The sequence below is a fragment of the Taudactylus pleione genome, unplaced genomic scaffold, assembly GCF_031769625.1.
Source record: "Taudactylus pleione unplaced genomic scaffold, aTauple2 ptg000201l, whole genome shotgun sequence".
NCBI classification, from domain to species: Eukaryota; Metazoa; Chordata; class Amphibia; order Anura; family Myobatrachidae; genus Taudactylus; species Taudactylus pleione.
This window is the reverse complement of record NW_028284603.1, coordinates 7483572-7508940: the sequence shown is the minus strand read 5'-3', so window position 1 is coordinate 7508940 and position 25369 is coordinate 7483572. Positions and strand designations below refer to the sequence as shown.

The 25369-nt window shown below is 41.5% G+C and overlaps 1 protein-coding gene across 5 annotated transcripts in view; it reads left to right on the top strand.

Moving 5' to 3' along the window:
• VPS54 (VPS54 subunit of GARP complex) overlaps positions 1-7009 on the top strand; it is a 115390-nt gene extending 108381 nt beyond the window's left edge. For all 5 annotated transcript variants that reach the window (XM_088477225.1, XM_088477222.1, XM_088477224.1 and 2 more), the window contains 3 exons: positions 95-202; positions 905-999; positions 5848-7009. In XM_088477225.1, coding sequence (XP_088333351.1) covers positions 95-202; positions 905-999; positions 5848-5953 — 309 coding nt within the window. In that variant the 3' untranslated portion in view covers positions 5954-7009. The remainder of the gene's footprint in view (positions 1-94; positions 203-904; positions 1000-5847) is intronic.
• Positions 7010-25369: the final 18360 nt, after the last annotated feature.

The window sequence follows — 25369 nt, the reverse complement described above, 5'->3', positions numbered from 1 at the left end:
GGCCTCCTACATCTTGCAGTGCTTTAGCATGTTGCCGTGTGTGGTGTATTTGTTTTGTGCCTACATTTACTTGCCGCATTTTCTTTCCTTGCAGTATGAAGTAAAAGCCCCCGTTCCCTCAATGTGCTTTAGAAATATCTGCAAGCAAATGGCTAAGATGCATGAAGCAATTCACGAGCTGCTCCCTGAGGAACAGACACAAGTAAGTGTCAGTCTGATCCCTCACCACAGTTATTTACTGCTACTGCCCTGACCACAGCCCACGTAATACTGCGCAGCATTGATGTTAGCAGAGAGAGAGATTATGGGCCAGGTTCAGGGATCTATGCGGCGTCGATATGATATTCAGTATGCTTCCGGATTCTTACCGCCCTGAGGGGCAAAACTCATTTGGACGCAGAGAGAGTCATTTTCAGTGGGCGTTTCTTGGTGCTAAGAGAGGGGTAGCTAGTCCGGATGCAGTCGTGTCGCAGTGGCTGACACAGGCGGCCATGTTCAGACGGAGATTCTCCATAGGGTTGATGCAATCTTCGATGGTATGCTGCAGTTGTGGCTGCATCTAAAGATGCTTGGGGCTGGACCCCGCTGTGCAACATGTGCTTTTGTTATATGATATGATTTGAGCTCTGAAAATATTTATTATCTGACCATGTTGAGAGGAATGTACTCCTGTTGGCTACACTGATCTCCACCTTATGCCATACTGGTCTCGTTGTATGCGCTAAGCGTGAATTGCCATGTAAATCGCATGGCCAGAAGCCAGCGCTCCAGAAAAGACGTTCCTCAGAACTGGTAATATTGACACAGAGCTTATAACATAGCCAGTATACCTGCATTCAGCCATGCTTAGATTTATGTCTTATTGTAAAGTAACCTTTTTTTTTTTCTCTTATCCATTCTGCAGGCTTTGTTCCTCCGAATAAATACAAGCTGCAGGTTACACTTGAAGAGTCAGCTGTGTCACTTAAATGTTATAAATGACGGAGGACCACAGCATGGGTGGGTAACCTCACAGTACCTGTAGGGGCCTATTCCATGTACTCCCATCCAATTCAGGACAACTGGTGCATTGATCTTGTAGCAAATTATATACCTTCCCTGAAATATCATTTTATTGTTTTTGGTTTTTTTAAATGAAGCACAATAAAAAAATGCCTGTACAGTATAGTTTCCTGCCACTAGCATGCAGTAATAGTACCCTGGTGGGGGTGCAATGGTTAGCGGTACTACTTGGCAGCACTGGGCCCATAATGTACCAGGAGATTGAATGTCCATCCCGTGTCTGTGTGGGTTTCATTCTAGTACTCCAGCTCCTCCCATGCTCCACACACATATTAGTAGCTTTAGTAGTATCTGTATTCTTAGCACCACTGGGGAAGGGACTAATGCCATTGAATAAATTCTCTTTACAGTATAGTGCTATGTCAGCACTTTTCAATGAAGGGATAGTTCATAGAAACCTATTGGCACTGTAGCACAGTGGTTAGTATTGCTAACTCGCAGCTTTGAAGCCATGGTTTTGATTCCAATCAGATCATTATAGCTGTTAAGTTTGTATATATGCACGTGTTTGCGTGTTAGTTCCCTGGGGACTACACTCTGAAAACATTGCAATAGGTTTATTGGCTTCTGACGGATTGTGTGTTTGTGTGTGTGTGGTGGCATTATATAAATAAAGCTTAATAATACATGAATATTCCCATATTCATATGTCAGACAGTTTCCAATATACTTAATTGCAATATTATGTGTCCACAAATTGTATTAGGAGAGGTTTATTTGTAAACAAGCATCCCTGCTGACAATAATACCCCTTTCAGATATACAACCCGGGAAATTTCCTGCTCAGACCCGGGAATTTGTCCTCTGCAAAATCCCGGGTATTTGGTCAAGACCCCCCTTTCACACTACAGTGTCTACCCGGGAAATTCCCGGGTAGACCCCTTTCAGACAAGAGCAGGGTTTTTCAGAGTTTTACATAGAAAAACAGAGTTTTGTCATTATAAGTGGACGTTATGCTGGCACACATTAATGAGGTCATGCAAAGGTGGGGATGTGGTATAAGGGGACTGGGAGTTATTGTTATTGAAATAAATACAAATACTTAATATTTGAAATGTTAAAAAAATCTTTTATTTTAATAAAGGCCTTTGTTTTGCATACGAATTTTGAAAGCCTTACTTCCATATTTCTTACAAAATACAACACAATTCAAAACCAAACAATAGTATCAAAAAAAATAACAGTAAAGTGCACATTTACTTCAGAACATTGTTAAGTGCGCATATAGCTATGAGGGATTAAACAAGCCTTTAAAATAAAACAAATAGGTAAATCCTTGTTTACACCAACTCAATATCCTATGACAAATGCAGTAACCATAATATTTTCAACATCGTCATATGGGATATGTCTAGTTAACATCACTAGATATATTTGATCACCACAGTAAATATTTCTGTAAATTGTAAACTCTGGGTTTTTGTCAGGAGTAAGTTCCTGTGACAGAGTATTAGCTGGAAAAGTATCTTTAAATTGACCTTCGAGTACATTATCTAATGTACTATCTGTAAATGTTGAGGGTGACTGAGGTGTTTGCGGATGCTTGGATATATGGGATGTAGTTTGTCCAAATGCTGGGGGGGATTTTACTTGTTGCGCATACTGGGATGTTTGGCCAAATGCTGGGGGGGGCTTTGCTTGTTGCGCATACTGGGATGTTTGGCCAAATGCTGGGGGGGGCTTTGCTTGTTGCGCATACTGGGATGTTTGGCCAAATGCTGGGGGGGCTTTGCTTGTTGAGCATACTGGGATGTTTGGCCAAATGCTGGGGGGGGCTTTGCTTGTTGCGCATACTGGGATGTTTGGCCAAATGCTGGGGGGGCTTTGCTTGTTGAGCATACTGGGATGTTTGGCCAAATGCTGGGGGGGGCTTTGCTTGTTGAGCATACTGGGATGTTTGGCCAAATGCTGGGGGGGGGGGCTTTGCTTGTTGAGCATACTTGTATGTAGTTTGCCCAAATGCTGTGGGGAAATTAGCGTGCTGGCCATACTGTGATGTATGCTCAAATGAGTTGGGAGACTGAGGTTGCTGCACATACTGGGATGGTTCCCCAAATGAGTTTGGATAATTAGCTTGTTGCCCAAAATGGGTGGGTGGTGGAACATGTTTTGGTTTGTAGTGGATTGTGCTCAAGATTTGAGGCAAAAATGTGCGGTTATCGCGACTAAGCCTTTCCTGCATAGCCATCATTTCCTTTAGCAAATTACTCTGCATTTCTCTCTCATTGGCCATGAACCGCTGCAGTCTGGCATCCTCTTGTGTCTGCCATTCCGAATCTAGGTCACGTAGTTGTTCACAAAGAATATTTGTCATGGCTTTGGTAGCAACATCAATTTTGCTCTTCTTTTTATGTGTTGGCACTGTGAAAAAGGAAAGTAAAAGAGAGAAAACATTGAGCAACACATGTACAAAATATTTCAAACACAAAACAATAAATGGTCCCAATTGAAAAAGCAGCACGTCTGTTTGCATGCGGTGCCCATCCTCCACTACAAGATAAACGCAGAAACAATACTATATGCTAGAAATTTAATGGCAACATTAGATTAATGCAGCAGAACATAAGTTATTTGATTTAAACTTACTGTTACTGCGTAGGGTGGGCTTGTCTCCCTGGGTCTGTGGCTCAGACTCAGAATCTTGCCTTTGCGTTGGAGACATCACATCTGTGCCAGTGCTTGGTTCAATGATGATGGTATTAGATGAGTCCTCATCTGGGTCATCAAATAGTACCTGCGATAATGCTGGGCTCTGCTGGCTGCTCTCAGGAGTTGTTGAAGGCGTGCATGTCGTTGTTGCAGACAGTGTGCCAGCATCACTTGAAGAAGATAGAGCAATGGGGTTGCACAGTGCTGTATGCCCAAAAGCCGAAGTGCATAAATCGTATAAGGCCCACTCCATCCTTCCCACACCACTGCGATTACGATTGTGGTCATGGACCTTTGTGTATTGTTTCTTTAGGCTCTTTAGCTTATTAAGGACTTGCTGCTGTGTCTTCACAATACCCCGGCTGGCCAGGATTTTGGCAATGTTGCAATAGATCATGGCATCTTTAACAGTGCCTGTGATTTGAGCTTTTATTTCCTCCTCTCCCCTCACATGTAAGAGCTCACAGACCTCCTCGTCCTTCCAATTACCGCACTAAAGAATACCCAGAAAATTGAGATAAAAAATAATAAGAAAATGAATAAAAAATAAATCTCTTGTTAGGTAATAATGTTTTCAGTATTTTAAAACAGATGCCATATATAATATGAAACAAGCTCTTTTAATAAGGTAATAAAAAACAGTAATTTACATAGTATAACACTATGACATAAATAATAACATTAGATGCTAAATATGTTTACACACCTGGCACCACTCTCCAAACACCTGGCACAAGTTCACCTCGTCGTGTTGCGGACCTCTCTGCAACTGTTGCAGCACCAAAATCTGCCTTGTACTGCACTGCACAGGCTTCTTAGCGCTATGTTTAGCGTTTATATGGCATCTGCCCTCCACTGTGTGGCTGTTGCTGATGATCTCATCAACAGGCAGCCGCGTCCGGCCAATCAGGAGCTGTTTGGTGAAGCCCGGGAGTAAATTCCCGGGTAGCACCATTCAGACAGAAGCAGGGTAATTTCCAGGGACTTAAGTTCCGGGAAAAACCCTGGTCGATTGCAGGGGCAATGAAAGGGGTACTTTTCAGACAGACGCGGCTACCCGGGAATTTGTCTGAGGGAGGCCAAATTCCCGGGATTCTCGACAAGTCTGAAAGGGGTATAATTCACCAATTAATGGAAATCTTAAAAACAAAATGTGATCGTGTTTCATTGCACTGGCCAATTGCAAAGACATTTGAAATAGCTGTGTGTGGCACTGCCGACTGTAGAGGGGCTGGGTCACGTATTATGTTACCCCCATTAGGGCCATATCCAATCAGATGCGACAACATCAAGCTTTCACATGCAAAAACTTTGCGCACCGCTCACCTGAATGTGTCACTTTTCGAGTTTATCGCATCTGATGTTTTTCGCACAATCCTATTGTAAAAGGGACAATGTGGCATTCGCCAGGAAAATTTAATTGGCTTTAGCGGCAAAAAGTGCAGGTGAAAAATGGGGAAATTTGCCTGTACCCCAAAAAGAGGTAAACTAAGGGTAATAGTGTATTAGTGGCCAAAATCGTGTAGATGGCTGTTATATGCATTTTTCTATAACTTTGAAAAAATGATAGAAAGCAATATTTTGGGGGGAAAACAAATGTTGTAGTTAAATTGTGGTTACATTAAAATGGGTGTAAGCATGTTGTTTTGTCATAAACGTGTATTTTTTTAAAAAATAATAAAAATAAACCTGTCACATGCACCTGCAACCCGAAAACACATGTCCCATCCATACAGCCCCTACAATATCTACCCCACTACTTTAAACCCATTTTCCAACACTTTTTACATTTTCACCCCAAAAATGACAAGTAATTATTGTCCAAATTAAGCTAGTTACTAAATATTATTTGCCTAATTAGTCATTAGGGGACGGGGGGTCTCCAAGGGCTTCCGAAGCAAGCAGCATAATTTTTATCTAACAATAGGGGTTTTGCACTACTTGTCACCTGCTCTGACATGGCGAAAACGTGTTGCCGCATCTTAATGGATATGGCCCTAAGGTTTGTATATAAAACAACATCTTCCTTAACAAACCTAAACCCATCCGCCCCACCCACCTCATTGCAAATCTGACCCATGTGTTTGTGCTGAGCTTATACTGTCAATTAAAAACTGACTTTCCTCTTATTTGCAGACTGGTAGCAGCAGATGTTGCCTTTTACACTGGAAATGTCCAAGCTCTAAAAGGTCTTAAGGATCTGGACCTAAACATGGGTGAAATTTGGGAGCAGAAAAGGTGATGTCTAACGGAAGGAGAAGAAACGTCGATCTCCCCAGTAACTTATATGCGAGGACTGGCAGTGTTATACACAAGACCTTAAAGTTCTATTCCAAAGTGCACGTCAGGGGCTGGGAAACGTTGTGTCTCTAGTAACTGGAACCAGCCTGGGAACACCCTTTGGTACACCCTTGTGTGAGCAACACATGAACAGGTCACAATGTTTCTCATTTTCTTTGGAAGCAGCCTCAGGTTTCTTTGGACCAAATCCAAAACAAGTGCATGGTTGTACACACAGCTTCCCTAATGTCCGAGCTCCTCCAAGCTATAAGGAACAGGATCCCCTGTCGCAAAAGGCATTATTAAATGTCTTTCTTGATAATGTAAAGTAATGGTAGAAGTCCAACGAGAAGAAATCGGAACACTATCGTTTGAACGACTGTCGGAAGGTTTTTTGTTCTATATCTCTTGAAACAAAATCGTCTGATTGGCTGTATGTACTGAAGTTGGACTTTGTAGCAGTGAAGATAAGGGAATGGAATAAGCTTTAATGTTTTGGGGATTTTGAGGTGGCAAGCAGTGAGGGGAGGGGGTAAGACCCTTATGTTCACCTGGTTCATTATTTCTGTTCAAACTGGATACTGAGCTTTCTATTTAAAAGCTGCTATTTGCATGCCCTCGGGGCACAGGTGGGGCAAAGGATCCACGACACACGGCAGGCTTATCTGATTAAGTCAGGTTTGGGCAATATGTGGCGCTGCAGGACTTGGCAGGGCATGCTGGCACCTGTAGTTCCACAGCAGTCGCTGGCCTTCACTCCCTCTTGCACTGCTCCAGTAGGATAACTCCGTAGCTATGGTGCTTTAATTAGCTAATGACTTTTGGATAGCTTGGGGACATTGCTATAAATTGCTGGTATTTTCAATCTGTATTTTTGTACAAATTTTTTTTTTTTTTAAATTAAGGTATTTTTGCCCCTGCCGTATTTGGTGAGGGTGAAAGTATTTATTTGCAGTATCTGCTATCAATGTGGATATATTCTGATCGCATTTTTAAGTAAATTTCAATCAATTAAGAATTTGTTTGATTTTTTTTTTTTTTTTTTTAAATGATTGCATAGGTATCAGACAATGGGTATCTATTTAAAGTTTGTAAGCAGGTAATTGCTGTACATACCATCACCGATTATTATTGTAGATAAAATTCAGCGCCTATCTGACAGGCGAGTGAAAGTATCTGAAGGTGACTGAGAGACACAATAATACTAAAGAGGTGACGAGCAGCAAATTCAGTCTTCTCTCTGCTAGAAAATGGTTTTCTCTATGGATGCAGAGCTTTCTCTCATTGCCTTTTTGTGGCATCATTGACACCCAAAATGTTAAAGCTGAAGCACTTTAACGGCAGTCCAATATTAAGTGCCTGCGCGTATTTATGAAGTACAGACTCCTCTTTGTTTTAATGATAGTGCCTACCATTCAGTGTTGATACTGACCTTGGTTTCTGCTGCTGTGAACACTCCAAAAGTCTTAAATCCTTTACTGTACACAGTCAAGCACAAAAGTCGTATCATCTGTAAGTGGGGCAGGCACTAGGGATTTGTGTGTTAAGTGTATAATGTAGATAACCTTTAAAAAGCTTAAACCTTGGTCGGTATCACATAAAAGATTATTACTGCTCACACGTGCGTCTATTGTTTTTTTTAAATGTTAACATTCTTTTTTCGGCAAAGGTGAGTTGTATTCATTTCAAATCAAACATGGCACATTCACTCCAGGCCCAAATAATCTTATTAAGAATCATCAAAGTTACCTACATTTAATATTGGTAATTAAAATCTGCTCAGACTTTTCCATGCACCAACTGTACGTTATTGTGTATGTGTCTGCACTGTGTCAAAGCAACGTCCCGCTGTTCAAGAACCTTATGAAAATGATTAAACCTAAACTTTTAACACTACCCTAAATTCTGTGCTTTACACTCCTGTGACCACACCATTGCGATGAGGTCAATGGCTGGGGAGGCACACATGGAGATGGGTCTGAGTGCTGGGAGCATGTCTCACCCCCCACTCAATGTAACTCTACCCTCACTACACTAAGCTTCAGTGTCCATTGATTCTCCTACCTGCATCACTGTGCATTCTCTTGCTAATAAGCTCCGATAACTAAACACTGCAGTGCACTTCCTGGTCACATGACATATCCAAGGTGCTCATCAGTGCTCAAGGCCTGTCCCCAATACTCAGAGGCATGCCTCTATTACAGTAGCTCTCTTTCTGTGCAGCTTACTGCCCATGGTGTGCCCCAACCCCCAGCTCTGCAAGCAGTCTCTGATTATACAGAAGCCAGGCTGGGCTGTTTCTGCCTCATCTCTTGTCTCCATGCAGTCCCAGGGATCTCCACAAAGCTGGTGAGAGTTGACTATAAAAATGATTAAAATAAACAAAGAAGATGTTTATAAGTAAAAAATAATTTTTATATCAAAGCTCAGGAGTATGACAGTGGAGGCTCTACCTCCCCTGACTGCACGTCCCAGGAAATAAAAATTATTATTATTTGTCAATAGCAAATGCAGGATAGTACGGTGGGTGTTCTAAGTATGACAAATTGTCTGGTAAATTGCACTTATTCCAAACTAGCGTTCGCTCGTGTGGATGTTTGTTATTGCTCAGCGAAATTAATTTTGCAAAGACAGTAGTGCCATCTAATATTGTGATGTATATTTTATATTGTAGACATTGATCACATAATGGCTTTGTAAACTTATTTGTCTTTGTATCACAAAATGTCTTTGTAAATTGCAATATTTGCAGTTTTTCCTTCACGGATTAACACAAAAAGATGCTTAGGGCTACTAACTCATGAGCAAGCCACATAAAACTGCACATGGGAGAAGCAGCTGGTCCTGCGATCTATGCCTGCAGCCCTGTGCGTTTGTCCCTGCGACATGTTGATCGTCATAGTAAAGCAGATGCTTACAGGACACTGCAGACACTTGAATTGAAAAGGAAAATAGTTGGGGATAAGGGGTATACATTGTTTAAACACAGTCTCGCCTGCGCCAGATCCCGTTAGAAACTGTCTCTCAAATAAGTTCCTCTGTAGCGCAGTGACTTTAAGTCGTGTTCCATTGCATAACTTGGGCGAAGTCAAGTTCTGCAGAAGCATGATCAGAACACCAACTTTCAGTACTGTGCGCTGAAAGTCCAGCTGCACTATATATTGATTATAGGTCCCAAATCCGTTGCTACTTAACCTACAGTAGCACTGTAAGTTTGCAAGTAACATGAGCAGCGACTCTGTAGTATGTGTCTTGGAGCGCCATCTACTGCATTGACATGTATACTGCAACTTCAGGAGTCAAGATAGCTGCCTGATTAGTGCTTAATATATAGTTGGATTTTCCTGCGAAATAGATCTTAAGATATATAAATATATCTATGAATTTATATATGCATACATATATCATATATACCTGTTTGTGTTTGGGGTGTGTAATATATGTGTGTGTGTATGTGTATATATATATATATATACCAATTACCAAGGTGCGGCATAAATTCAATAAACAGACGATGCGTGACTTTTAGGATATACTAAAAGTCACGCATCGCCTGTTTATTGAATTTGTGCCGCAGCTTGGTAATTGGTATCCTATTAACTTGTGAGGGTATCGGCAGCAGTTATTTCTTCGTGTGTCATTGGGAGTGCCAGGCCATCTGTGATTGTGTGTGTATGTGTGTGTGTGTATATATATATATATATATATATATATATATATATATATATAATAAAGATAAAAGAGCGCTTACTAGTGTAATAATCAATTTCAAAAGTGCCTAAATAAAGTGCATAAAGGGACAAGAGGATCCAGAGACTTATCTTATAAGGGAATGATCTTTGGTGAACTGACCATCATTTGTATGTTTATGAAAAAGAAGAGCATAAAAACCTCACACAGTGTATACCGTATATAAAGAATGTCCAGTGGAGAGAATAATATACATATGCAAACAATTTAGGAACACTTAGGTCCCAGACATATAAAACCTCCACAATAATTTTAAAATGATATATTTAATGAAAAAATTCAGACAGGCAATACGGTAAGTAGCACACGTACAGGAATAAAAATAAAAACAGGCTTATCTGTCCATATAGGTGGTTCCAATGCGTTTCATCTCGTAACAGACTTCATCAAGGGGATGTATGTATGGGGCAAACTATACATATTTGTAGACCGTTACTAGATTGAAATGGAGGCCACATGGGTATGATTGCATGACATCACTTCTTGTGGACTTCCACATGAACCATCATATAACTAGCCCTATGGAAGCATAAAAACTGGTAACATATACATAAAAATCTAGCGCAAATAAGTGTTTAAATAAGCTGGACAAAAAAAGAATAAAAGAGCATTATACTTAGATATAATACCTCTAATTGCGGGGTTGGAACGCATTGTGTCATATCCGCCGCCTGGTATGGTGGGTAAATCGTCATCTGGGGGTTATTTCTCTCACAGAGGACTCTGGGTGCATCACATGATCTGCATTGTGTGGCCGGATTGCTGGATAGCAGGGAAAGACAATAGTCATTTGAACAGTCCTCATGTATGTGCGTCTGCCATTTTCTTGTAGTCTTTTTCATATATCTTTAACACAGACATGGTGGCCATTTTGTGAAAGTCCTTAGATCGAACCGAATCCATAGTTGTTTCCCTATTCCCTTTAATAGACGAATAGGAAATTAGTATATAGTACATACTGAATTCAATGTAGAGAAAGAAGGCTGATAAAGCTAAAAATAGAGAATATGGTTTATAATGAGTTTTCCATTATGAACCAAAGTGCAACGTGCAGTGCATAGCAAGCAAAATTATAGTATACAGGTATCTTCATAATTAAAATATTAAAAATTATAAGAAGAAACGAAAAGACTATAAATAGCAATAAAAAAGGAGCAATTTCAAAGCTTTCATTAAAACCCTGGGGTGACAGTCTGTAGCTCGAAAATCCAAAACATCTCCCTCTTTGACAGTTTACTCAAGATGTCTCTCCCCCCCCCCCCCCCTTTCATCGGGTTTCACTAATTTTTTAGCTTTGAAGGTGATTTCATCTGGATTAGTCTCATGTATATCCAAAAAATGTTTGGAAACTGCATGTGTCTTGATGTTATTTTTAATGTTACGAACATGTTCTTGTACTTGTAGTTTGAGGGTTCTTTTGGTTTTCCCCACATACTTTAAACCGCAGGAGCATTCCAATAAATAACTCACCATTGAGGAATTGCAGTTGATGAAATCCTTTATTATATATTCCTTAGTATTATCATGATTCGGGAATTTTCTGTTGGGGTAAACAAATCTGCAGACATTTGTTATAAATGCGGTAATTGCAAACTTTGCATTTAAGATAAGTTTGCGGGGATGGCATTGTGTTCTTCAAAAGGCTTGGTGCAAGAATTTCTTTTAGGTTCTTAGTTCTTCTATATACAATCTGGGGTTGTGGAGGAAGATTTTCTTTCAATACTGGATCCATGGTGAGTATGTTCCAATGTTTCTTTAGAATTCGATCATTTTGGCAGTTAAACGTAGTAATGAGGGAGCAGTGATATGTGGGTTTACTTTTTGTTTCTGTACTAACATCTCAACTGTCGGTGTTTCATTCGTTCTTACTAATGCTTTATGTATGATTTCTCCAGGGTAGTCTCTCTCCTTAAATCTTTCTGCATAGGTCTTTAGTTGTACTTCACAATCTTGCTGTGAGCTGCAATTGCGTTTTATACGATGAAACTGCGAGTAGGGAATGTTAGTTTTCCATTTCTTGTCATGACAGTTTTTCAAATGTAAATAGCTGTTCGTGTCCACTTTTTTATGTAGTTACAAGTAGTAAACGCACCTTCATTTGCAGAGAGAACTAAGTCCAGGAACTCAACTTTCTCTTTATTTAATTGATATGAAAATTTTAGATTAAAATCATTTGTAGAGATCCACTTAAAGAAGTCTAAAAATTGAGCTTCACTCCCATCCCATACAATTAAAATGTCATCTATATACCTTTTATAAAGTTTGATGTTCATAAAAAATGGGTTCCCAGAATGTATATGTTCCTCTTTCCAACTCCCCATAAAAAGGTTTGCAAAACTTGGTGCAAATATTGTGCCCATTGCGGTACCACATATTTGTAAATAAAAACATCCAGAAATTTAAAATAATTGTGACTTAAAGTGAACCTAATAAAATCACATATTGCTTGCTTGTGAGTTGCGGTAAGAATTTCTTACATGCTTCAATACCATTTTCATGCTGAATACAAGTGTATAAACTTTGTACATCTATTGTAATCCAAAGGTATGTCTCTCTCCATACAAAATCAGAAATGATTTTCAAGACACTATTGGTGTCCTTCAAGTAAGACTGTAATTCGCAAACATATTAAAAATATGTTAAGACGTGTGAAGTCAGGGAGTCTATCTTGGCAATGATAGGCCTGCATGTTGGGTCTACTGAAGACTTATGTGTCTTTGGTAGATAATAAAAAATGGGTATAATAGGAGTGGATGTCATAAAATATTGGTATTCATCCTTCTCTTGTTGTTTGATTATGTAGATAATGCACCAATAGACTTCTCAATTCATCAATAAACTTTTCTGTAGGATCATGTAACAGCTTCTTGTATGATTCCTCATACGACAATAACCATCTTGCCTCTTTCTCATATGCTGATCTGTCCAATATGACAGTACCTCCTCCATTGTCAGCTTGTTTTATTATGATACTTGGATTTTTCTGTAATTTCTTTAGGGCTTCTCTCTCTGAATTCTTCAGATTAAATTGTTTCTTCGGTTCGATGTCTTGGTCTATCAGTTCTTTCTTTACAAGGTCATAGAAGACATTAATGTTGTTTCCCTTGTACTCTAAGGGGTAGTATTTAGATCTTCTCTTTAGTCCTGATATAGATTGAGTAGTATTCTCTACTTCCAGTTCTTTCCTGGCGAAATGTCTGTTTAAAGTAAGGTTTCTTGTAAATTTGTTGAGCTCAATGAATGTATCAAATTTGGTTAGTTGGTGCAAATTTGAGGCCTTTACTCAAAAGGGAGTTTTCTGCTTCAGTAAGTTGGTATGTCGACAAATTGAAGATACCTACTTTCTTAAGTTCTCCTACTGAAGGTATTTTCATTTGTTTATTCTTCCTCCTACCGCCCCAAGTGCCTCTTCTTCTTGAAAACTTCTTTTCGTAGATGGAGTAGCTTTGTGTCTGTCTTTGAAAAAAACTCCTTTTTGCGGTTGTTGGATGTCTGTGACGGGGTCTGGAGATAAAAATTCTGAATCACTATATGAGTTGACCCTTTGTAATGCAGAAAATCAATTTTTAGTTGAAATCGCTCTCGTGAAAGGGGAATAAGGATTATCCCCTTGTGATTGTTCTATGTTTCTTTTCTTATGATAAGTAGTTATCCTAAACTTCCTCTTTGTATCTTGTACCAGAGGTTTAGGGCGGGTATGGTTTTGAAATCTACTCCAATTATGAATCTTATTATTTAGATAATCTTGTTTGTCCCGATAGAATTTCCTTTCTTTATTTTGTATCACTTCCTCTTCAGTACATTCAAGCTTCTTAGTGAGTGTAACATTGTTTACTTTGAACTTTTCTTTCCCTTGGTGGGTGGTTAATGTTGTTTCTTTCTTCTTTAATTCCTTTTTCAATTAGGGAGAGTGTATTTTTTTTTTCCGATATAATCAATTTCATCAGATTAATGGAGCAGTCATGAAGAATGCTATCCCATTGCTGAATAAAGTCTGTTCTTTCTTATCCAAAGGTAGGTCTTTTTAAAATTCTCAGACTTCTAGGTATCCGCTTGGCTGTAATATAGTGTTCCAGACCTTTTATCTCCCACCAAGCCTTGATTTCCTTAGTCATTATTCTTTCGATCTCCCAAAAAAGTGAATCCAGATCCTCAGTATCTGAAGTTATATTATCACTACAGTGACTTTCTTCATTAAAAATGTTATGACATAGGTCATTTCTTTTGTCAATATCTCTCTTTCTAAACATATTTAGTGAAAAAATGTACAAACCAAGCTGCCAAATATCAATAGCCAGAGTGAAATATAAAGTATGAAAGAATAAGGCGCTCAGGTATATATAAATTTGAAAAATCCTTTTTACCGGATTTAGTGCAGAAAACAAAATAAATATATAAAAACACTTCCCAATTAAATTGGGAAGGGTTTGTGTATATTTATTTTGTTTTTTGCACTGAATCCGGTAAAAAGGATTTTTCAAATGTATATATACCTGAGCACCTTATTCTTTCGCACTATATATATATATATTGTGACACAGTTAGGTTAGGGGGTCCCTCTCCTGGGTAGAGGACTCCTTCCTTTCACACACAGCAGCTGGGAAACAGTACGCCAGACTGGATGCAAGTACTAGCTGGTCGGCGCCAGTCTTTATTGTACAATGTCAGAAACAAACATAAAGAAAACCTAAACATAAATCCTAGCCCTGTCGGGGCACTAACTTCACAGGTAGTTCCCTCACTACCAGAACCTGGCAGGGCCTAATGCCCTCACCAGCAAAAAGGGCACAGCACAACACTTACAGTTAGGTTTTCAAGTGTCTCTGAGCAAACTCCCTGTCTGCTCTCCCAGGTGAGACAATCAGCCCTCAACACACTAGGCTTATATTGGCCACTCTCAGGTGGAAAACTAACAAGCCTGTTACCAGGCTGCGAGAACCAAAACCTGGAGTGGCCGTGGGTGGAGCCCTCCTCTCCTCTCACCCACAACCCCCAGGTCCCAAACCGGCTTTTCAAAAAGCCGAGACTCAAGCCTGCTACACTGCAGACTTTCTCCTGGGGGTTTAAAACACATAAGACAGGAATCTGGGACAAATGTACCTGCCACAGACCACTTTACCAATGATCCTATCACATATCCCCCCCTTTGTTTCGACCTGTGGGGCGGAACAACTGAAGCCCCCAAACAATGAACGCGTGACAACGCGTCAACATTGGCCAGCTGGCTTCCTGGCCTGTGTTCCACTGAAAATTTAAAAGTTTGTAACGCCAAGAACCATCTCGTAATTCTCGCATCACTGTCCTTATTTTCGGACATCCACTTCAAAGGGGCATGGTCAGTGATCAATTTGAACTTTCTTCCAACCAAGTAGTACCTGAGAGCCTCTAACGCCCATTTTATAGCCAACGCCTCCTTCTCCACTGTGGCATAGTTTCTCTCATGTACATTCAACTTTCTGCTAAGATAGAAAATAGTGTGTTCCTCACCCTCCTTGTTCTGGGACAGGACCACTCCTATACCTACTTCTGATGCATCGGTTTGTACTATGAATTCCCTTTCAAAATTAGGAGTCATCAGGACTGGTTGGGAACACAACGCTACTTTCAACTCCTGAAAAGCTTTCTCTGCCTCAGGACTCCATTCTACCATGACTTTCTGTTTGCCTTTGGTCAGGTCAGTCAGTGGGACTGCCATGGTGGCAAAGTTGGGTATAAACCTCCTGTAGTACCCCGTAATTCCCAAGAAGGCTCTCACCTGCTTCTTATTCAGAGGCCGTGGCCAGTTTTGTATTGCATCAACTTTATTGAGCTGAGGCTTTATCAGGCCTCTGCCAATAGTGTATCCCAGATATTTTACTTCCTCCATGCCTAGACAACACTTTTTTGGGTTGGCTGTCAAACCTGCCTTATAGATGGAGTCCAACACTGCTTGTACCCTGGGTAAGTGAGACTGCCAATCAGGACTATGAATGACCACGTCATCCAGATAAGCAGCCGCATACCGTCTATGGGGCCTTAGAATCCTGCCCATCATTCTTTGGAAGGTAGCAGGTGCCCCATGTAGCCCGAAGGGCAACATCTTGTACTGAAACAAGCCCTCTGGCGCTGAAAAAGCTGTGTTTTGTTTGGCGCTCTCGGTTAACAGTACTTGCCAATACCCTTTGATTAGGTCAAGAGTGGTTAAATACCTTGCCGTCCCTAGTCTCTCAATCAATTCATCCACTCTTGGAATCAGGTAGGCATCGAATTTTGAAACACGGTTCAACTTTCGGAAGTCATTGCAGAAACGCACACTCCCGTTGGGCTTTGGAATCAACACAATGGGACTTGACCATTCACTATGTGATTCTTCAATAACCCCTAACTCTAGCATATTTTTAATTTCTTTTGACACCGATTCTCTTTGTGCTTCTGGTAACCTATAGGGATTAACTTTAACCCCTGGGTCAGTGATGATGTCATGTTTAATGACCGAGGTTTTCCCAGGTACGTCAGAGAACAGCACCCTATTTCTGATCACAAACTCCTTGACCTCTTGTTGTTGAATTGCCGACAGGGTTTTTGCCACTGTCACTTCGGGAACTAAGGGCCCTGGATTTACTGGAGGGGCTCGGACGGCCGTCAGTGCCATTCTATCTTTCCAGGGCTTTAACAGATTTATATGGTATTTCTGTTCCGGCTTTCTTTTCCCCGGCTGGTAAACTTTGTAATTGACCTGCCCCACTCTTTCTAAGATTTCAAAGGGCCCTTGCCATTTAGCCAAAAGTTTATTTTCCACAGTGGGAACCAATACTAACACTCTGTCCCCAGGAGCAAAGCTGCATAACCGAGCATTGCGGTTGTATACCCTCTGCTGTGCCTGTTGAGCCTGTTCCAGGTGCTCTCTTACTATCGGCACTACCGCAGCAATTCTCTCCTGCATTTGAGAAACATACTCAATCACGGTTTTGTAAGGACTAGACTGCCCCTCCCATGTCTCTTTGGCAATGTCTAGTAACCCCCTTGGGTGTCTCCCATACAACAAGTCGAAGGGTGAAAACCTGGTGGAGGACTGGGGAACTTCTCTTATGGCCAACAATAAATACGGCAATAAGTAATCCCAATCCCTACCATCCTTGTCGACCACTTTCCTAAGCATGTGTTTTAACATCTTGTTAAACCTCTCGACCAGCCCATCGGTTTGGGGGTGATAAACCGAAGTTCTTAACTGTTCAATTTTGAACAGGCGACATAACTCTTTCATGACTTTTGACATAAACGGTGTACCCTGGTCAGTTAGTATCTCCTTGGGTATACCCAGCCTGCTAAAGACATGAACTAGCTCTCTGGCAATGGTCTTGGTTGACGTATTGCGCAACGGGATCGCTTCCGGGTACCTGGTACCGTAATCCATTATGACCAGAATATACTGGTGTCCCCTGGCAGACTTCATTAAGGGTCCAACCAAATCCATCGCTATTCTTTCAAACGGCACCTCTATAATAGGCAATGGAACTAGTGGACCCTTAAAATGTGGCCTGGGAGCATGATACTGACACTCAGGGCAGGATGCACAAAAGTCAGACACCTCTTTATGAAGCCCGGGCCAGAAAAACCTGCATTATTCGCTCAGTGGTTTTCTCTACCCCTAGATGGCCTGCCGTTATATGACCATGGGCCAGATCCTACACTGTTCTTCTGTAGGCTTTGGGAACTATTAGTTGTTCCACAATATCTTCCCCCTTCTTAGTCACCTGATATAACAAATCCTGACACATTGCCATGTGGGGATAGGACAAAGGACTATCAGGGTCTACGGGTTTACCATCAACTACTTTTACATTCTCCCTGGCTTTTACCAAAGTAGGTTCATTCAACTGCTCCACGGCAAAGACCTCTCTTCTGACCTCTAAATCAGGCAGACGATCACCTGGCCCAACAACACTTCCCACCTCAATGGGAGGCACATCAGTTGGCGGGCCACCGTCACGTTCCGCATTCTCTAGTTCGCCAACCATAGTAGAAAAAGGGAATAACTCTGACTCAGAAGAAACTCCCTCCTTCACTACATCGACTACCTTCTCAAATGGATTGGGGTTGTTCACCTCTGGAACAAAACAGCTTTCCCACAACTTCCAGAAGTGAGCAAAGTCTCTCCCCAATATTGCATCGTACACCAGACCATGCACCAAACCCACAGAAACTATAGCAGAGCCACATGGTGTCTCGATGTTCACCTCGGCCGTAACATAATATCGAGTATCCCCATGTATGCAGGTCACACCAACAGTTTTCCCTGTATGCCTCAAGGGGTTCACCAGCTCAGCTTTTATAAGTGTCACCAAGCTACCAGAGTCTAACAGTGCCTCTACTCGGTTGCCATCTACAGTGAGTACACACATGTGCTTATCAGTCTCAGCCTGCCGGTCAGCCGTACAGGCTGTCTGTGCAAATAAAGACCCCCTGCGGTAGACATGAGCAGTATCACATTGCATAGGTTCAGTTGTAAGTGAACAATTAGCGGCAATATGGCCGAAGCCACCACATCGGAAACACTGAGTCATATTAATGTCTAGTCATTTACGGGGCAAGAACCTTCCTGGCCTGGCAGGCCTGTCTCCAGGTTCTACACCCTCAGTCTTAGGTACATTCCACCGCCCAGCACCCTTCTCCCCTGGAACAGTCTTACCAGTGTCTGTGGGAGTTCGCCGGTGCGCCATCGGGGCTCGGTGGGGCATACTCATCAGCTCCTCAGCCGCCACGTACCTCTCCACCAGCTCGACCAACTGGTCCGCGGACTTAGGGTCTGCATGGCTCACCCACTTGCGCAGAGTCACAGGTAATAATAGCAGGTACCGGTCCATCACGACCCTTTCCACGATCTGTGGTCCCGTCAGCATCTCGGGCTGTAGCCATTTTGAGGACAGATGGACGAGGTCATGCATCTGTGAACGTGGAGGCTTGTCCCTATGGAACTCCCAGCGGTGGACCCGTTGGGCACGAACAAAGGTGGTGACTCCCAAGCGAGTTAGGATCTCCTGTTTTAGTTTTTTATAGTCCTTGGCATCAGCCAGGCATAAGTCGAAATATGCTTTTTGTGTGGCTCCCCAGACAAAAAAGGTGCCACCAGACTTGCCCACTGCTCCTTGGGCCAACTCTCCCTTTCGGCCGTTCTTTCAAATGCGGCGAGATAGGCCTCCACATCATCGCCCGAAGTCCTCTTTTGAAGGAAGTGACTGGCTCGTACGGAGTGAGTGGGGGTGGGAGGACCAGTAGCAACATCTCTGGGCCGGGCGACCAGGTGCTGTAGCACCTCTTTTATGGCCTGGCAGGTTTCCTCGATGGCGACCTGTTGTTGCCTCTCGGCTGTCTCCAAGGCCAACAGTTGCACCCTGGTGGATTCCTGCTGTGCCCAGGTAGATTCCTGCTGAAGTTTGTTCGTCTCCTGCTGAGCTCTGGTAGATTCCTGCTGAGCTTCTGTAGCTTGGAGCAAGGCCTTAATCATGTCCTCCATTTTGTCCTGGGGTGTAGGTTGGAAGCTGAACCTTGCCTCTCTGAGCATTGGCTGACGCCTCCTCTATGGGACTCCAAGGACACAGTGTTATTTCCACACTCACAAACTGGGTGTCTGTCCCTTTAATTTTTAAATGGAAAGTTTTCCTCTTGCTGCAACTTCAGTGTGTGTGGTTGCCCGCATTCTCCACCATATTGTGACACAGTTAGGTTAGGGGGTCCCTCTCCTGGGTAGAGGACTCCTTCCTTTCACACACAGCAGCTGGGAAACGGTACGCCAGACTAGATGCAAGTACAAGCTGGTCGGCGCCAGTCTTTATTGTACAATGTCAGAAACAAACATAAAGAAAACATAAACATAAATCCTAGCCCTGTCGGGGCACTAACTTCACAGGTAGTTCCCTCACTACCAGAACCTGGCAGGGCCTAAATTTCCTCACCAGCAACAAGGGCACAGCACAACACTTACAGTTAGGTTTTCAAGTGTCTCTGAGCAAACTCCCTGTCTGCTCTCCCAGGTGAGACAATCAGCCCTCAACACATTAGGCTTATATTGGCCACTCTCAGGTGGAAAACTAACAAGCCTGTTACCAGGTTGCGAGAACCAAAACCTGGAGTGGCCGTGGGTGGGGCCCTCCTCCTCTCACCCACAACCCCCAGGTCCCAAACCGGCTTTTCAAAAAGCCAAGACTCAAGCCTGCTACACTGCAGACTTTCTCCTGGGGGTTTAAAACACATAAAACAGGAATCTGGGACAAATGTACCTGCCACAGACCACTTTGCCAATGATCCTATCACAATAAATATATATATATATATATATATATATATATACACACACACACACACAGAAATTTTTTACTTGAGCCTATGCAAATTCCGCTAAAAAATGATTGTCTCCCTAAACAGTCCCTAAAATTATATTTGTCCCCAACAAACTTTTATTAATACATATCTAATCATTTTTGGCTTGAGAAGTGTCCCTGATGTCACATTGAGATAGTACATACCTCAGTTTCTTTCTATGTGACTAAGCTATACAATATTGAAGACTCAATCCAAATTCCTCCCCCCATTTTTGCGTGATGAACAGACACAGACAAACAAAAATTGCTCTTTTTTTTTTTTGTCTCCTTAGTTCAAACACCGTCACAAGGAGTATATTTCTCCAAAAAAAAACAAAAAACTTATGTACAGACACAACCATTACACTTTATTATAACTATAGATAGATGGAGAAGGAGGAAGGATGGGGGACTGTTGGACTGGGAAGGTCCAATTTAATTAAGTTAACCATGTGTTCATGTCATGTTGCTGAACACATCACTATTAATGTATTATGACAAAATGCAAAGGGGCAATCTAGTGTGTATTTTTTTTTTTTTTTTCTTTTTAAACTACATGTATTTCACTCCCCCGTGGTTTATAAATCCTTGCTCATGAATTAAGCATATGACTTGTCAATCAATGCTGCAAAACTGAGAACAGAAGTGCACTCGACGAGCATTTAGAAACTTCCTAATGATCATAGCTGGAAGCAATGGGGTATGATGCTCAGGCCTATGCATAATTATGCAAACTGGCCAAACATAACACATTTCATCATCCACAGATAAAGATCAAACTGAAAATAAATACATATTCATATATTCATAGTACTGCTGTATAGATGGAAGCGGTTGCCTTTCTGAGTGTGTTCTGGAAGTGGCTACTAGACGAGAGTTGTTCTTACTCGTGGAACAAAATGTAGTATTGGGGAATTGCTTGTGCGCTACACCTCATTGTGGTAAACTTTGAAATAAAGATTAGATAAATGTGATATTGCATGCGTTTGTATGTTTAAAAATAGTTTTATTTGTCAGAGTCACAATGCTCTCTATTTAAAACCAAAACGTATCAAATTCCAGAGACCTAGTAGAATTGGTTAAATGTTCTCAAAAGATGCAATATCACGTTTATTCATCTTTATTTCAAAGTTTACCACAATGAAGTATAGAATTATTGTATACTTACAAGTGTTAAGTCTACTGTAACGGGTTTATGTGTATAATGCAGACTACATTGATAACTTGTTTATTCCTGTCATATCATTGTGTATCCTGTTCCCAACCCCACTCGTTCCTTCCGCCTATACTATCTTATCTCCCATGTTCTTCCCTTGCATTACTGTTTTCCCCTTCCCTTTATAAACACTATTCTTCATAATGTGGCATCATTTGTATACATGCATTAGCAGGTTGGCATGTGGGATGCGAAGTCAACATACCCAAACATTTAGTGGGCATACAACACCCCGTCATCCTGTTACTTTGTCAGCTCTGACCAAACAGCCCACAAGATCTGGCAACCCACCCAGAGTGCTATGCATGTGACCTGATTGAAAGCTCCTATTGTGTATGTTTGATTTAAATGAATGGTTTATATATATATATATATATATATATATACATACATACATATATATATATATATATATATATATATATATATATATATATATACAGTCAGGTCCAGAAATATTGGGACATTGACAGTATTTTCATATTTTGGCCTCTATTCACCACCACAATGGCTTTGAAATGAAACAAACAAGATGTGATTTAACTGCAGACTTTCAGATTTCATTTGAGGGTAATTACATCCAAATCAGGTGAACGGTGTAGGAATTACAACGGTTTCTATATGTGCCTCCCACTTTTTAAGGGGTCAAAAGTAATGGGACAAACTAAACAATCCTAAATCTAACTTTCACTTTTTAATACTTTGTTGCAAATCCTTTGCAGGCAATTACAGCCTGAAGTCTGGAACGCATAGACATAACCAGACGCTGGGTTTCATCCCTGGTGATGCTCTGCCAGGCCTCTACTGCAAATGTCTTCAGTTCCTGCTTGTTCTTGGTTAATTTTCCCTTCAGTTTGTCTTCATCAAGTGAAATGCATGCTCAATGGGATTCAGGTCAGGGGATTGACTTGGCCATTGCATAACATTCCACTTTTTAGCCTTAAAAAACTCTTTGGTTGCTTTTGCAGTATGCTTCGGGTCATTGTCCATCTGCACTGTGAAGCACCGTCCAATGAGTTCTGAAGCATTTGACTGAATATGAGCATATAATATTGCGCGAAACACTTCAGAATTCATTCTGCTGCTTTTGTCAGCAATCATATCATCAATAAATACAAGGGAACCAGTTCCATTGGCAGCCATACATGCCCACGCCATGACACTACCACCACCATGCTTCAAGGATGAGGTGGTATGTTTTGGATCATTAGCAGTTCCTTTCCTTCTCCATACTCTTCTCTTCCCATCACTCTGGAACAAGTTGATCTTTGTCTCATCTGTCCATAGGATGTTGTTTCAGAACTGTAATGGCTTTTTTAGATGTTGTTTGGCAAACTCTAATCTGGTCTTCCTGTTTTTGTGGCTCACCAACTCTTGTGAAGTCTTCACTTGATTGTTGACTTTGACACATATAAATCTACCTCCTGGAGAATGTTCTTGATTTGGCCAACTGTTGTGAAGGGGTTTTTCTTCACCAGGGAAATAATTATTTTGTCATCCACCACAGTTGTTTTCCGTGGTCTTCCGGGTCTTTTGGTGTTGCTGAGCTCTCCGGTGCATTCTTTCTTTTTAAGAATGTTCCAAACAGTTGATTTGGCCACACCTAATGTTTTTGCTATCTCTCTGATGGGTTTGTTTTGATTTTTCAGCCTAATGATGGCTTGCTTCACTGATAGTGACAGCTCTTTGGATCTCATATTGAGAGTTGACAGCAACTGATTCCAAATGCAAATGTCACACCTAGAATCAACTCCAGACCTTTTACCTGCTTAATTGATAATGAAATAATGAGGGAATAGCCCACACCTGTCCATGAAATAGCTTTTGAGTTGATAGTCCCATTACTTTTGGCCCCTTAAAAAGTGGGAGGCACATATTGAAACTGTTGTAATTCCTACACCGTTCACCCGATTTGGATGTAATTACCCTCAAATTAAATCTGAAAGTCTGCAGTTAAAGCACATCTTGTTTGTTTCATTTCAAAACCATTGTGGTGGTGAACAGAGGCCAAAATCTGAAAATTCTGTCAATGTCCCAATATTTATGGACCTGACTGTATATACTAATCAGTAGTCCAATGTGACATGAACCTTTTCAGCATCCTGTGGCTGCTCATACAGGTGCAGATTTGCATGCCCCAGTCCAGGTCACTTTGGTCACCCAGATGGCCAGATCATGGTTCTCAGGCTAGGTACACATTATACACTATGTAGACAAAAGTGATTGGACACGGACAGCAAGTGGATCAACAAGATTTTATTGACATCGGTACTTTGTAGGTCCACCACGTGCAGTGATTAATTGGCATACTGTCCACAAGTTTCTACACAACAGCAGGCAGTATGTGACCAACTCTGACACTGAGGATGATCTAGTCTCCCTAGAACTCACCTGTCACTCCAAATCATCCCAGAGGTTCTCAATGGGTTTAAGATCTGGACTCTGAGCTGGCCAGTCCATCCGGGTTACCGAATTTTCTGTATACCAGTCCAGCGTCACTGTGGAAACATGACAGGTGGCATTGTCGTCCTGATAAAAACATTCATTGTTTCTGTAGAACTGCAAGTGCATGGGCCTCCCTACCAAGTGTTCTTGTCGAAACCGCTACATTAGTGGCCATTTGGAACTCATGTGCAATGGTATGAATTTTGCTTGTGCAGGGGGTGTCCAATCAAGCTGTCTACATAGTGTACAATTATTGGTCCGATTTGCCAATAATCGGGTGTTTGGCCTCATATATTGTATAGTGTGTATGAATGATCGTTTCAGAAACCATCCACAAATGCATTCCTTCGATTATCTGGTCGGTCAAGAACGAAAATCTCTGCCTCAATTTCCCAATATCGAGCAGTGTGTGTGCATTCTCAATAATTGACCCAAACTGGCCATATGATACCAGCTAAAAGCATCAAAGTGACTGATTAATCTACCTTTGGGTCAGAGATCAGTACCACAGAGAACATGCACAGTTGGAGAGGCCTGAGGACACGTAAGAGGGTCTCAGTTGCAAACATGGTGTCGGTATCCATCACTTGGCGCTCTGCATTTCGTGCTGCTCTTCTCTGAGTTGCAGTGGTATGACCACTCGGGGTGCCAAGTTTGAATTAGGAGTACCAATTTAAGCACACTTTGGGCACCTCCAGTACCACAGTTTACGGCTCCATCCTTATGCCAATATCTAAAGATCCTCCTGCACTTACCTGTGTATCAGACCACCACTTGATATTGTGCTGCTTACCGATTTTGTACCACGCTTTCTATAACAACCAGCCTGCTAATACTAGCTTGTCACATCTAGGGGCAAGCTGTCTGTTGTTCTAATTAATATTAGAACAACAGACAAGTACACATCATTATCTATTAAAATACATACAACAGAGCACATCCTGCATGTGAGTCAAACATTTGGTATTGTGTTGGTTCTGTTAAGTTGTGCAGACACTTATAGATATATCTGTCCAATTCGTGTGGTGGGACAGAAAATCGGGGAATGTGTGGGAGCAAATAACAATAGAAATTTGCTCCCAGATGCTGGAAAATGGACCAGATTTTCTTTCCCACCAGACAGATTGGACAGATATCTATGGGTAAAGCTGGCACTTCACTGGTGTAGGTCATACACAAGAAAGGGGAAAGCATTTTCCCAAGCGATAGTTTAGCAGTTGTAGAAGATTAGATGGTGTTCACTGTAGGACTTTTTTAGGGCAGGGGTGCTGAATGCAGAGGACACCTCTGTGCACACCAAAGTAGAGCCACAACTACACATTTTAACAAAAGAGCGTTTGTGCCACCAACTATAGGGGAAGCAGGGAGAGCACGTGCCAAAGGCACGCGCAAAGAAATTCAGGCGTAGTTTTGCTGGGAAGGGGCGTAGCCACCTAATATTTCACGTTACGTCACACAGTAGTGTCCCTTTTTCACATTACGTCACACGGTAGTGCCCCATAGTCAAGTAACGTCACACAGTAGTGTCCCTTTTTCACGTTATGTCACACAATAGTGTCCCTTATTCACATACACATATCTGAATATTTGCACATATTCTAAAATAGAAATATAATAAACAATATATTGT